Source organism: Sceloporus occidentalis, unplaced genomic scaffold (genome assembly GCF_023333645.1).
Source record: "Sceloporus occidentalis isolate IW3139 unplaced genomic scaffold, rSceOcc1.0.p SCAF_10, whole genome shotgun sequence".
Lineage (NCBI taxonomy): Eukaryota > Metazoa > Chordata > Lepidosauria > Squamata > Phrynosomatidae > Sceloporus > Sceloporus occidentalis.
Window position 1 is genome coordinate 37,027,713 of NW_028316990.1, and position 14,679 is coordinate 37,042,391.

The window sequence follows — 14,679 nt, forward strand, 5'->3', positions numbered from 1 at the left end:
TTATGGTCTAGCTGGTTGTGCCTAAAACCCTATTAGTTACATTTCTGAAGGCAGAGTACATGGCTATCCAGCTTTCAACACTTCATCTTCACAACACCCCTGTGAGGTAGAGCAGGGTGAGAATGTGTGACTGGCCCAAGATCACCCAGTAAGTTTCATGACTCAGGGGGATTATGCATCTCCCAAATTCCTGGTCCAGTATCCTATCCACTGCACCATGCTGTTTCAGAAAACTTAACACAAATGTTTGTTAATGGGGTGAGATGAACCAGAAGCCGGCTGGTTGTGACTCTGGGAGTGTTTTGTTCCAGCACTGCAGGACCTTGAGCCCCAGCAACTGCTCCTCTTTGTCCAGTCCTTCGGCATTCCCGTTTCCAGCATGAGTAAACTTCTGCAGTATCTGGATCAGGCCGTGTCACACGACCCTCAGACATTGGAGCAGAACATCATGGACAAGAGTAAGGATGCTCAACTTGGGAAGGATGCCTTCCGTCTCTAATGCTAGGCAAAACCTTGCAGCCACCGAGAGGCCTCTCTATTTTGTGTATTTCGATTCTGCTACATCAGAGAAGCAAAGTAAGCAGACAATGTGCTGGCTGCACCTTTTAAGGTTAACAGGGAAAAATAAATTTCTAACATAAGGCTTTGGGGGCTCCAGTTCTCTTCATCAAATGCAGCAAGTTTCAGAGATTCTGCAGGATTCCTTTATATCTTCTGGAATTCTGGAAGTTACTGTTCAAATCAAAAAGCTATGGATTCCAAGCTATGGATTCAGTATATGAACATACTTGCTGTCTCTTGCTCATGTTCATGTTCTCTTTCAGATTATATGGCTCACCTTGTGGAGGTGCAGCATGAAAGAGGAGCTACTGGTGGGCAGACTTTCCATTCCCTTCTCACCACCTCCCTGCCATCTCGCAGAGGTAAGTAAACTGGACCTTCACTCGAGGGTAGCTAACATCCAACAAACAGGAACCTACTTTTCCATGGTGGGTAAGGCAAAAGGACCCAAAATGACAGTATATTTCAGGTTGAAGTTTTTTCTGCCCTTGACTAAGGCTGAAGAAGGACGTTTCAGATTTTAGGATGGGGAAAAACTCAGAAACATTACACCAAAGCATTACATCATAGGGAAGCCCTACGTACAGCATTAGGATCCCAGGAAAGCTAACTTTAGCCCCAGGACTTGAGACTCACCACCTTGCTCGATATGTTACCTTACGGGTATGTTTCTGTGTGTGAGAAACTTTATGAGCTCCAGTGTCTTGAAGCAGGCCCCATTTACATGTCACCTCTGATTTCTCAACAGACAGTGATGATGCTCCGCGAGCCAAAAGCAGCCTTGATACTCCGCTGGGGCAGGGCAGGATCCGAGCTTTGGCCCAGATCCGAGTTCTTGGCCCAGAGGATGACTTTCCAGGCATCCTTCTCCAGGTAAAGCATTTTTATAATCTGAGAGCAGAGCAATCATAGTTTAATGGTTTAAGTGTTGCACTAGGACTCTGGGAGACCAGGATTTGACTCCACACTCCTCCATGGAAAACCAGTGGGTGACCTTAGGCAAGTCACACTCTCTCAGCCTCAGAGTTTGCAATGGCAAGCTCTCTCTTAACAAATCTTGCCAAGAAAATACTGTGATACGTTTGCTTTAGGGTTTCCATAAATCAGAAATGACTTGAAGGGACATAACAACAACAACAACAACAACTGTTATTTTTATTCCCATTTCCAGCCTTCCTGTTGGGCCTTGAGCTTTTGTCTCCATAAAATTTGCTTATTTCCTTTTTTTCTCCCCACAAATGCCAACTAACTATTCTGAAGATTGTGGAAAGCCAAGTTTGATGTTTGGGAATAAGCAAATCTAATTTCTGATCCATTGAATTCTGTGTGTATATGTCTGTGTTTGACATAGAAATTTGGTAGGTTCTTTTTGCACCAAACTGCACCTAGTCGATAGGAAATGTGATTCTTTTATTTTGCATTCTCTTTGACACTTTCTGGTCTTTCCTTGGACAGTTGTTTCAATTGACTCCAGATCCCCGGTGGCAAAATTCAAATCCGCGCCCCCTCGCCTTGGCTCTGCAGCAGGCGCTGGGACAGGAGCTGGCACAGATCCGCCAGGGAAACCCTCCAGTGCCAGGAACCGCTGTGAAGCTTTTCCAGGCAATGGCCGCTCTGCTGAACTCTCCCCATGGCGGGACACTGGTGATGGCGATGCACCGAAACCATGTCGTGTCTTGTCCGCTCATGCGCTTGCTGTGCCAGTATCAGGTGAGAACATTGGCAGCTGGTCATTGGGAGGAATCTGCTGTTTTCAAGGATGGCAAATGGAATCAAAGTAGAAACTTTCTGGGTCCCTGAAATGTGGATCCCAGATACTAATGGCCAGCATTAGGTCAGCAGATCCTTATGCCGACCATAAGGATATAGAAAAATCAACCTGTCCTCATTTCATTAAGGATCTGTGTTGCACTTTGTGTTGCACTTTCTGGCTTGTTGACCCCTCTATACATTCTGTCTGTAATCTCTGCTCCTCCCCTCTTCAGCACTGCATCCCCCAAGATGCGACCTTCTCTACACTGTTCTTCAAAGTCCTCATGCAGATGTTGCAGTGGCTTGAGAATCCAGCTGTGGAGGAGGGACCTCTTCGGACTCAGCTCAAGTCCTTTGCCGTTCAATATTCTTCCAGGCATCGGATCAATGATGGTAAGAGAGGCTCTGGACACTCAAAAACAGAAACAGAAATTTCAAAATTGGACAGGGGCTTTTCTCTGGTGATAGCAGTGGTAATGAAAATATTTCTTTCCTATTTAAGCTCAGAATGTATTTATCCATATAGCTCAATATTGTTTGCTCTGACTGGCAGTAGTTTTCTGGCAAAGGATTATCTTTTCCTATCCCTGATCTGCTTGCCCTGTGCTTCCATTCTGACTGGCCTGAGGCCTTCAACTGGGCATCTTCCGTCATGCAAAGCATATACTTAAACATTCATTTCCTCTCCTTTACATGGCAGTGCGGGGTGGCTTCTTGCACCTAGCTGAAGCTCTGGCGTTCCGTCGCGACACTGATGTGATTGGCTCCACTGTGTGTGCCATTGTCACCACCTTGAAGAGTGGCGAGAAATATAACGTGGAGCCTGAGCTGGTCAGCAAAGGTAGGCCTGTTTGCCCCTTGATGCTCCCCTAAAGCCAGTCTACATGCAGGAAACTTGTATAGAAGGGAGGAACCGTCAGACAAGGGCATCATGAGTCAGGAATATTAAAGGACACAGCTGCATCAGCCTGTTTCAATATTAGAAGACAAAAACACTAAAGCTACTTTATTTAAAACATATTTCATTCCAACAGACATTTAGAATGGTAAGTTTTCAAGGAATCCTACAGCAGCAGCAGATCTGAGATTCATTGAGAAGAAAAATGACTTGCATAAGCTTTCCTGGATACCAGTTCTATCTGATGACGTTAACAGAAATCCACGGAAGCTTATGCTACAAATGTATTTTTCTCAGTGTGTCGCAAAGGTGCCAGAAGATTCCTTTCTGTCTTTCTGAATGAAAGGAAATGTAGCTGCCTGGAGAATTCCAGAAGACCAGATGGAGACTATCAGTAGCAGATGGCTTCTGTATCTAGGCTGCAGTGAATCCACTCTGGATTTTTTCCAAGGTTTTGAAAGTGCTGGACTTTGTCTTACAAATAGATTCAACACCTTGAACAGTTCCATTAATATCAGGAATAAAATTCACATTGGATTCATCACTCCTCTGACATAGAAGCCACCTGCCAATGCTGGTTTGGAAATTCTGGCTTCTCATCATCATGCTCTTAAGAGGCTGGAGCTGTTACTTTCTTGGAAAGTTTATTTTTGTCATACCATCCAACATTTGTCATACCCTCAACACTAGTTGAGGGAGGTTCTGGTTTCTAGATCTCAACACAACCTGTTGCCTAACTCTTTTTGTCCCTCTTGCCCCCATCCCACCCTAGTCCTCAGAGGCCTGACGGAAACGCACTCGCCCTACCTGGAGGAGCTCTTGGCAGCCCTCTTCTCAGTCACCATGGAGACTTCATCCCGCTTTCCCACCACTGGGCCCATTTCTGTGGTGAGCTCCTTGCTGCTCCAGGACAAGGAAGAGCCCATTGTGAAGAAAGAAGTCGAGAGCGGCAGGTGAGCTGGGAATGGGTCTGTGGTCTCTTAGTCTCTCTCTCTCAGCAGCCCAGCTGAATGTCGTTTTTACCAACTGAACTCTGGCTTTTTTTAACCTTTTAGTATTGAAACTGCCTGTCTGGGACCTCCATCCGGCCTTTTCATTGACTGGCTGGAAATGCTGGACCCTGAAGTGATCAGCAATTGCCCAGATCTCCAACAGAAGCTGCTGTTCTCCTGGAAGAAGGTCAGAATCTGATGTTATCAGTTATGACCAATAAACCCTATACTGCTGAGGTCCAGGCCAAGGCTGGTATAAATGCGTGGAGCCCAAATATCCATCTGCATTACCTCTTCCCCATTTCTCACTCTGCCCTCCATTGTAAGCTTTCCCTTTTTCTCTCCAGGATGAAAGCTCTTCCGAGTCGGAGCTGCCCTCTTTCCGCCCATACCTTTTGGCTCTCCTGACGCACCAGTCCAGCTGGACTACCCTGCACCACTGCATTAAGATCCTGCTCTGCAAGAACCGAGAGCACCGGTGAGTTTTCCCAGACATGAGCCGTACCTTACAAATTGGGTAGTAATTGCCAATTTTGAGAAAGTGCATGTGTGTGTTGTTTCACACAGTGCATGCAAGCTCTTATTACACTTGCATTTAAATTGGCCTGTGTTCAAAGCAGGCTTGCATCAAGACATTATTTGCATGTTTCAGGGAGTGAGACAGGTAGGCATGGGAAAAGGGACTCACAATGGCGAGATCCTCATTTAGAGTCTCCTTTCCTGTCACCTGCTATTTATTTATTTAAAACATTTATATGTTGTGGTTGTGAGCTTTCAAGTTGTTTCCAACATATGGTGACTCTAGCATGGGGTTTTCTTGGCCAGATTTGTTCTGGCTTTGCCATTGCCTTCCTCTGAGAATGAGAAAGTCTGACCTGCCCATGGTCACCCACAATTTTTAACAAAATAAACAAAAGATTCATACACTCCACTCTTTACCTAAAATGGTTCTCACTGTTTATAACAAAGACAAGAATAATGGAGCTCTCACATGTGCTACTGCAAAGCCCACCACACATAGTCAGCACAGCCTGTGGTGGGATTTGCAGTCCAACAACACTGAAAGTACCATACAAATCCTATCCCTAGCTTATGCATAGCAAGGCTGTGCCTGACAATCTATACTGAAGCCATGACGTCTGTAAAAATGAAAAAGGGATGGTGAGGGAGGGAAGACACCCTTTCAGCATTTTTTCCTGCCTGGTTCCAAGAAGCAAAATAGAGCGTTAGAAGGGAGTGGGGAAAGGAGTTCAGAGAATCTGATCATTGTGAGATGGAGGCAGTCTTGACAGTTATTTTTCTGTCATCAAGTGATGAATGGCGTCCCTGGAGGAGCTGGAGGAAACCAGGAATCCCTTTCCCAATCCCTTTGGAACTGACACTCTGGCTTTCTTTGTCTTTTGACAGATTTGACCCAACGGCCTCCTTGGATTTCCTGTGGGCCTGCATTCATATCCCTCGGATTTGGCAAGGAAGGGATCAGAGGATGCCGCAGGTAACGTATTCGTCTTCCATTGTGGAATTCAAGGGAGAGGCAGGTTTAAAGGGGTGCACTTGATCTCTGGATTATTAGTTATGTCAAGGCATCTTCCAAATCCAATACAGGAGACCTAACATTGTGTCATAGAGATTAAGGGACTTTGGATGGCGGTTAGTTCTTGCCCTTTCCCCCCACTATCTGTAGATCCAGAGGTAGTGTGTCACTAAAAACACAGGTAGATAGTCTCTCTCTTCCCACACCTATTAATATCCAGAGGAGAAGCAGGACAGTTCTTCATTCTGGTTCTGCCCAACTTTGAATCATTGCAGAAGCGGCAAGAAGAGTTTGTCCTCAGGCTGAAGGCTCCAGAACTAATCAGCTTGGTGGAACTGATCCTGGCAGAGTCAGAGACTCGGAGCAAGAATCCCGAAGAAGCCTCCTGCTCCGTCACCCAGTCCCGGCTGCCGCTCTTGCTCAGTTGCTGCCATGGAGATGTAGAGAGCATTAAAAAAGTCACTGAATACCTGACAGCCTGCATCCAGCAGCGTGGGAGTAGGTGAGAGTCTCTTACTTCGAAAAAAACTTAACCACCCCCCTCCATTTTCAGGTTCTTAGAATACCCATCTCATATCATCCACCTTTTCTTTTCAGTTCTAGCTCAGTGGGAAAACATTGCCAAGACCTCCTCCTGCAAATGTACCTTCAGCTGCCAGAGCTCTTGGTCCCAGTGCCAGAAACCCTGTTGTCCAGTGAAGGGGCCACAGCCAGCAGCACTTGCAAAGTAAGAATTGGGAGGGAAAAGAATTGCAATAGCACTGTTTGTACACACACTCTGGGAATGTGTTGGGTCCTGCTATTCCTGATCTGTAGATCAAAGCACCTGTTGAGGGGCAGGTGACTCAAAGGTACAAAAGTAGAAATTGGTATCCTGGTGCCCCCCATTCTGGCTACTACCTACTATCCTTGTGAACACACGCCTCTACCACAAAATCCTTTCTTCCATAAAAAATGAGAACATAACATGCATGCTGAGTTTACTGGAGCCATAATTTCTATATTCCTTGTTCTTTCCTCTTCCTCCTTCTACAGCAAGTACTAGAAGGATGGAAGAGGTGTCCTCCAGTGTCCCTGATAAACTGGCAGCCCAGAACTCTAGCCTTCTTCTCTCACATGCTTTTATGGTTTTCTCCACAGCTCGATGGCCTGGTCCACCGGTTCATCACTCTCCTCGCCGACTCCAGCGATTCGAAGAGCAGCGGGAACCGGCTGTGGGATGCCAACATGGCATGTCGGAAGTTAGCCGTGGCTCATCCCATCCTCCTGCTCAGGTTTCTGCCCAGCTTGTTTCATTTGGGGGACTTTTCAGCTTTGAAAGCTTAGAACCACCAGAAGTGGGTGGATGGATGGATGGACAGAGAGGGATAATCCAGGATTCTCATAGAAAAGTAGAGTACATATCTTTACCCTTCTTTTCTTATACTCCTAGTATCACCACTCTGGTACTACTAGTTCTCCTGTATTTACCTGCTACAAAAGAGTCCAAGATTTACCACTGTCCTCTCCTTCTTTCTTTATTCCCAGGCACTTACCAATGATGGCGGCCTTGCTGCACGGCCGGGTCCATCTCAACTTCCAAGAGTTCCGCCAGCAGAACCATCTCACCTTCTTCATCCATGTCTTAGGCATCCTGGAACTGCTTCAGCCGCAGGTCTTCCAGAGCGAGCACCAGGGGGCACTGTGGGATTGTCTCCTCTCCTTCATTGGCTTGCTTCAGGTAAGAGACCCTTTTCAGACAGAGAACAAAATTGGGGGTTTAGGGAACTGGATGTCATGGAATCTCTGGGCTTCTGTGGCTTCACCCATACATGTAGGGCATGAGAATATGGAAAAGTTGTTGTTGTTGTGTGTCTTTAAGTCATTTCCGACTTATGACGACCCTAAGGCCATGGGGTTTTCTTGGCAAGTTTTGTTTAGAAGGGTTTTTGCTATTGCCATCCACTGAAGCTATGTGACTTGGCCAGGGTCACCCAGTGGGTTTACATGGCTGAGCTGGGATTCAAACCCGGGTCTTCAGAGTTATAGTCCAAGGCTCAAACCACTACATTACGCAGGCTCTCAAGTTACTTGTTTGGAAAACTACTTCCAAATCCTGGGAGTTGTTATCCAAAGAAGTAGCTTCGCCATCCTCTTAACCAACTCTCCTCCAATCCAGAAGCTTAATAAGGTTGATGGGCACTGAAGTCCAACACATCTGAAGGATTCTCTAACCTAGGAACCTTCAGATGTATTGGATTACAGAACCCATCATCCCTAATAAGCTTTTGGGGTTCTGGGAGGATGAGGGCACCGAGTTTGCTTCTGAAATTCCACCTGCATTTGCATTTGTTTGGCTTTAGAGCTACCGGAAATCTTCTCGCCACCTTGCCACCTTCATTTCCAAGTTTGTCCAGTTCATCCACAAGTACATCACCTCCAATGCCCAGGCAGCCATCTCATTCTTGCAAAAGCATTCAGATCCTCTCCAGTAAGTTTGTTCTCTTTTTCTTATTCTGATCCCACATGGAGGAAGGGGGGCAAGGGACAGATCTGACTATATAGAAGGGTATTGAACAGGAATCCAGGGAACAGATAACACATGATTCCCATGTTCAATAGCTTTATTAGCTACTGGCCCATTTCCAGGCACAATTCAAAGGTTATGACCGTTAAAGCCCTACATGGCTTTGGTCAAGGCTATCTGAAAAACTTTATCTCCCTCTATGAGCTTGCCTAACTTTTAAAATCTTCAGGTGCGTGTTTTCAATAGAATTGTTTATTTAACAGTTGTTAAACCTTTGGATCAAATAGGTTTTAGCTGTACTTGGTTTTAATTTCTTGTAAGCTGCCTTTCCTGTACCTGGAAAAATGGGTTGTAAATTAAACAAATAAACAAGCCTAAAATGGCTTTTCCTCTTCTCCACAGTGACCTTTCATCAGACAACAGCGACCTGGCCATGCTGAAATCTCTCCTGGCTGGTCTGAGCTTGCCCAGCAAAAATGGCATGTCAGACAGAGGGGCCGAGGATGACAAGGAGGGTGAGTTGGGTGCTTTACCCCCCAGATAAGAACAAGAACCAGTAGTTTTGCCTCTGCCCATGCCCTTTGGAAATTTGGACTGACTGTTGGATGACATGGGACTTAAGACTAGTTTTCTCTAGTGACACCATCTATGGGATTGTGGTTTTGGAAGGGGTTTGGGGCTGCATTCTTCAAAATCCATACACAAAATATTATTATTATTATCATTATCATCATTATCATTATTATTATTATTATTATTGATATTGATATTATTAAAACAAATCCATATTTTTCCCCAAAGAAGAAAGACTAACTCCTTGAGCCTTGAAGATAAGCCTTGAAGATAATCAGAATGTTCTTGGTCACCTGGAGCCAACAGGAAACGTTAGATCCACCTTTGATTTTGGATGTGTTTTGGCACACACACACCCCAAATGCTCTGGACCAGCCTTTTCCAATTTGGCATCCTTTGGATGTGTTGAACTACAATGCCCACAATCTCCTAACAAACTGAATGGGGTGGTTTGGAGAAAGGCAGAATTCCAGCTATGTTTGTATTTGCTTGTCCACAGAAATTCCTTGGGTTGGTGTGAAAGGTCTCCACACAATATAGATTTCTTTTTGTCACTACTCAGAGACAGACAGGAAGCCACATGATACCAGACTAAACATGATAGATGCTCAGGATGCCTCTGCTCAGCCTTTTCTTACCTCCACCTTACTCAATGGTCGCAGGATTCCTGCTGCAGTGTGGCAGCAGTATGGAGCAGGACAACAGCTTACTGCTTTGGCAAGTTACAGCCATAGTGGAGTTAGGAGCAAAGAGCTCAGATTCTACTTGGAGACAGACCTCCTAAGGAAAGCCTCTCTCTTTCTTTCTGGTCTTCAGATGAAACAGGAGCCGGTTCTTTGCCTCTCGTCAACATCTCCCTTTTCACTCCGCTCACCCCAGCGGAAATGTCCCCATACATGAAGAGGCTCGCCAGAGGTCAAACCGTAGAGGGTGAGTACAGATGGCTGCCATGCCACTTCTTTGGTGGGACCCCCACTACCCCCCCACCAAGATCCTATGAGTGTGTTACACACACAGCAACTCAATAATGCAAGCAAAATACTATGGAGATGTTTGTTATTTTTCAGCTACAGAGTGGGCTGAGATTTCTTTAAGGATTTGTCAACTTTTTTCTTCTGTTCCTTTATTGTCTCCCATTCCCCAGACATCTTGGAAGTGCTGAGCGACATTGATGAGATGTCCCGGCGGAGGCCGGAAATCCTGGCATTCTTTTCCGTAAGTTGGGCAGCCTCTTTTTTTGCTAGATTGCTCTTGGACTCTTAAACAGTTTTCCATTCAAGCGCCATTGTTATTTTTCTCTCCCTTCAGACTCACCTCCAAAGGCTGATGAGTTCCCCTGAAGAAACCTGCCGGAATCTGGCCTTCAGCCTTGCTCTGCGCTCTATCCAGAATAACCCCAGGTGGGAGAGGCTGAACTTTTGGGGTGGTAGAGGCAGGAGAGTTGAACCAAGGGCCTCTGATATGGCCTGGTATGGTTGGACTGCATCCTCCATCCTCGCCATGGCCGGTTAGGGCTGATGGAAGCTGCAGTCTGACAGCAGTGGGAGGGCAGTGTATTTCCGCAGGCCTACTCTAGGCACTGAGGATTCTTGTGCTCTGGCTGAAAAATAGGAAGCACTGAGGATTCATGTCTTGCTTTTGGGATTATCTGTGGGGTGTCCCGGTGAGGAAATGGGTTGATCCAATCCTGCTGGGCCCTTTTTACAACCTCAGCTCATTGGGATGCTTTCTGTTTTCCCTCTTGGTTTTGAAATCATCCAGCATTGCAGCCGATTTTCTCCCCACATTCATGTACTGCCTTGGCAGCCGTGACTTTGAGGTCGTTCAAACAGCCCTGAGGAACCTGCCTGAATATACACTCCTGTGCCAAGGTAAGGACGGAGCACTTTCCCAAAACAAATAGAACCACAGAGCCAGAATGGATCTGGTATTGGGTCCATGTAGCCTAACTCATTGTTGACACAGATAATGTGATCCCTGCCATGCAGGGCTGTTGTGAGGTAATCTTCTCCCAACCTGAGGTCCTCTAGATATATTGGGCTATGATCCCTGGGGAGTTGTAGTCCAATGCATCTAGAAGCCACCAGGCTGGGGAAGGGTGTTGTAAGCACTGCAGCACTTGGGTGAATAAAGGGTTTTGACGTGAGAAAAGGCCATTTAAATGCCAACTTCTGTACTGAATTGTTAATGCCCACTAGAGCAAATCAATGGAATCAATGGGTACTTTGTAAATCAAAACTCTTGTAAACTCCCATTGATTTCCCGGGTTGCTTAGTTTGATTTAGGTCCAAGTCTTTTAGAACAGGGGTGGACAAAGTGTGGCCCTTGTGCTGTATGTGGCCCCTGAAACCCCAGGCATGGCCCCAAGTTCAGCCCCTGAAGCCCCAGACTAAAATTTGAAAGAAAAAAAGGCCTATTTTCAAGTGATTTTATGTGCAGTAGCCCATCCCTGTTTTAGAACATACCAGCAGCAATTAAATATTCCTTAAGAGCTTGAGTGGCATATGCATTTAATTGAATAAACAAACATAAAGAATGCATTAGGTTCTACATACAGGTAGAACTAGATGCTCTGGTTTAATACAGAAGCACTGTCTCAGATGGGATAGTGCAACACGTGAACCTGTTGTTTGAAATAAATATGACCAGCATTGCCTAAGCAGGGAATTAGGAATGGTGTAGCCCTTTGGCCGAGTGGGCAAACCATATATTAAAGAAATAATAATAAGTTGCAGGCTAAATTATTGAAAAAGCTTTGCAAGACAGTGCGACTTTTGAATTCTGTCAATAGTTCAGGGCAGCCCGTTGAATGAATGGATTTTATATAAGTGTTGATTCACTGTTCTTTGGTTTATTTCAGTAGATTTGCTCTAGTTGGGACTCCCAACAGGATCAGACCACTATTTCCGGCAGTTCTCCTGTGTTGTTTCTAAAGCTGCTCTTGGTGCTAAACAAGTCCCCCCCCCCCAACCAATTTCAAAAGGACTGTCTTTATAGCTTCTCCTTCTGCTTGACTCCCCCTACCCACTCCCTGCCACCTTCCTTAGTAAAACCAGCTTTTCTGGCTCACCATATAGCATTTGGCTCTGAAAACAGGAGTGGCATTTGGTGTGCAAGTCCCAGAGCCCAGATGTCACTTTCCTTTCAAATACTTGAGGTCAGGTTTGGGATCCTTAGCCTCTGCATTCCTTCTAACAAATACTTGCTGAGCATAAGGCTGGCATGACAGACTTTGTGTGTCTGTGTTGTTCTGGTCAAATGTCAGTTGACAACCTTTTCTTTGATATCTGACAAATATTGGCTGAGATTCCCATTAGGCTGAGATGATTCTGATCTGAGTAGCAGGAGCAGCATGCCATTTTCTGGCCTCCCTGATCAGATTTCAGGGGCAAGCTGTGAATCAGCCTGCAGCGGCCACCTGGGTTCATTTTCCTTCAGTTTTGGAAAGGGGGAGAGCTTGCAGGTGTGCAGTCCAGAAACAAAACCAGATTCTCAAATAGGGAAGCAACAGAGTTCAGAAAGCTAGAGGTATCTGCATGACTCAGATGTCTGACCAGATAATGAACCCCTGAGAATACAAGCAGTCTTGTCCTCTGTGATGTTGTTTTCTGGTGGGAAGAAGAGAATGTGGGCGATGTTGCATTTTCCCTGGGGACCCAACTCTCCTCCATATGAGAAGCCAGCAAGCAACATTAGAAGTTTTATCTTGCCCAAAGATAGCAGCGGGGGGAGAGAGAGGATTCAGGATCTCTCCAGGACATACACAACAACTTTGCAGTGACTGTTCTGTGCCCATTTCTGGCTTAGACAAATTGACCTAATATTATCCTTCCTCCCACCTTTGAACAGAACATGCAGCCGTACTATTACAGAGGGCCTTCTTGGTCGGGATGTACGGACAGGTAGACACCAGTTCCCAGATTTCGGAAGCCTTGAAGATTCTGCATATGGAAGCAATGCTCTGAACAGGGCAAAGACCCATGATGCTTGATGGGACCACAGTGACTCCAAACCTGCAAGGCAGGGTATCCGAAGATACATATTCCTTTTGGAGTAGGGAAGCCTATGCTAGACATCTTCCCACTGAAGGAAGAGAAAGACATTTCGGGATAGTGTGAGTTTATCCCACACAAGGTTGTCCAATTTAGGTGAAAAGCGAAAGGTATGACAGTCCTGTTGCTGAGCATGGAACAGGATGGCTAACAGAGAACACTTCTGATTCAGGTACAGGGGTGCGGGGAGGAGACATATACATTTGGCCCTCTGTATTGGCACAGGTGCAGTGCAGATAACAGAAAACACAGGATCGCAAGTCCTATTCGTGTCAGTAGATGCCAGCGTGCGTGTGGTTGCATCAGCCTGGCTGTGTACACACACTGCTATTGACAGTAATGGGGTGGGGCCATCTGAGGATGCTCCAATCTCCAGATGGCTAGCCTGCATATATGGAGGGCCAACTGTATTTTGGTGACTTCCGAGGAGTGTGGTTTTGCTAGAGCACCCTGGTGGGACATGGGAGGGCATGTCACCCTCTCAATAGTAATGACCTAATAATTACGTTTATTACTCTTAAAAAATTAAAATCTTTTATTTCAGTTGTGCTTCCCTAATTTTATTTGATTTTCTTAATTTCCCCTTTGATTTTGATTTTATGGACTCTAGGAAGAATAACTGATGGGCTGGAGGGGGGAGAGAGATACTCATAATACAAAGATAAGTATATAGATCTCTCTCTCTCTTTCTCTCTCTGGGTCTTTATATATTTCTCTGGAAACAGAGTTGTGTGACTCATCAGTTGTTGCTGGACCGCACTTCCCATCATTCCTCACCACCAGCAATGCTGGTTAGGACTGATGGAAGATAAGGTCCAGCCATATTTGGAGGACCACATAGTTCACACTCCCTGAGCTACATTGGCACACCTTCTTACACTGTTACTCTATTAATGGCATCCCCTAGTAAACACACTTTTAAAAATACGTTCAAATACATACTTGGCAGTGTGCATGAAGAGTTCCCATATTTGGTTTTCTGTGCCCTGTATCATTGTCTAGTTGAACCTCACGCTGTCCTTTCCGTTTCCCATGATATTTGCACTTTGGAAGATATCATGTGCGTCTCTCATTTGCTACCTCTGGCTTGCAGCCTCTCTCTTCACCTTACCTTTTCAGCCTCAGGCTTCTGTCTATCATCATTATCCCAGGCTCTGGGAGTAAAGCCCCATTCAAATAAAAATAACATTTCCAATGAGGAGTTTATGCAGCTGCACCAATTGGAAATGACTTTAGGCACATAACAATAATGCGAACAGTCTATGGGCTCTCCTGTACTCAGAGCATTTTCTCTACCACTGCCATGATGTGCCAAAGCAGAATACAGTGGTATTATTACTTCCCTCGGTTTCGGAGACTATACCTTTACTGATGCAGTCTAAAATGGTATTGACTTTTTGGGGCGGGTGGCACATCGTTCTGTTGACCCACACTTTGCTTGTGGTCTGCTAAGATCCTTTTCACAGATGTTATTATTGGACTGGGCATGTTCAGGAGGGCATGGTGTTGCAGACCAAGTCCTGTCTGCTCCGGAGGGACCTGAAGTAAGAAGATGTAGCAAAGGGCGAGATACAGATGAAGTGATGGCCTGGTAGGACAAAAAAAAAAAAAAGTTTGGAAAGTCAATTAATGAAAGGTCTCCAGGAGATATTCGGTGACAATGGAATTGATGGTCCTTTGAAGAACTCACTGAGGAGACAAGAAAAATGGGAAGCCTCTCTTTTCCTCTACTTTAGATACTTCATCACAGGGTTGAGCTCTTCCTTGAGTGTGGAGAGATGCAGGGTAGAAATGGATGCTGAGCCCAAGGG

General features: G+C 45.5%; 1 protein-coding gene across 2 annotated transcripts in view; it reads left to right on the forward strand.

Annotated features, from left to right (window-relative positions):
* Positions 1-13,411, forward strand: part of LOC149306490 (integrator complex subunit 1-like) — a 36,310-nt gene extending 22,899 nt beyond the window's left edge. For both annotated transcript variants that reach the window (XM_089540049.1, XM_089540050.1), the window contains exons 27-47: positions 312-458; positions 825-923; positions 1,310-1,434; positions 2,017-2,271; positions 2,547-2,706; positions 3,014-3,154; positions 3,984-4,164; positions 4,267-4,390; positions 4,551-4,681; positions 5,611-5,698; positions 6,013-6,239; positions 6,335-6,464; positions 6,878-7,011; positions 7,265-7,457; positions 8,080-8,207; positions 8,646-8,758; positions 9,633-9,746; positions 9,961-10,031; positions 10,125-10,216; positions 10,578-10,687; positions 12,666-13,411. In XM_089540049.1, the coding sequence (XP_089396175.1) occupies positions 312-458; positions 825-923; positions 1,310-1,434; positions 2,017-2,271; positions 2,547-2,706; positions 3,014-3,154; positions 3,984-4,164; positions 4,267-4,390; positions 4,551-4,681; positions 5,611-5,698; positions 6,013-6,239; positions 6,335-6,464; positions 6,878-7,011; positions 7,265-7,457; positions 8,080-8,207; positions 8,646-8,758; positions 9,633-9,746; positions 9,961-10,031; positions 10,125-10,216; positions 10,578-10,687; positions 12,666-12,781 (2,879 nt within the window). In that variant the 3' untranslated portion in view covers positions 12,782-13,411. The remainder of the gene's footprint in view (positions 1-311; positions 459-824; positions 924-1,309; positions 1,435-2,016; positions 2,272-2,546; positions 2,707-3,013; positions 3,155-3,983; positions 4,165-4,266; positions 4,391-4,550; positions 4,682-5,610; positions 5,699-6,012; positions 6,240-6,334; positions 6,465-6,877; positions 7,012-7,264; positions 7,458-8,079; positions 8,208-8,645; positions 8,759-9,632; positions 9,747-9,960; positions 10,032-10,124; positions 10,217-10,577; positions 10,688-12,665) is intronic.
* The last annotated feature ends 1,268 nt before the right edge of the window (positions 13,412-14,679 follow it).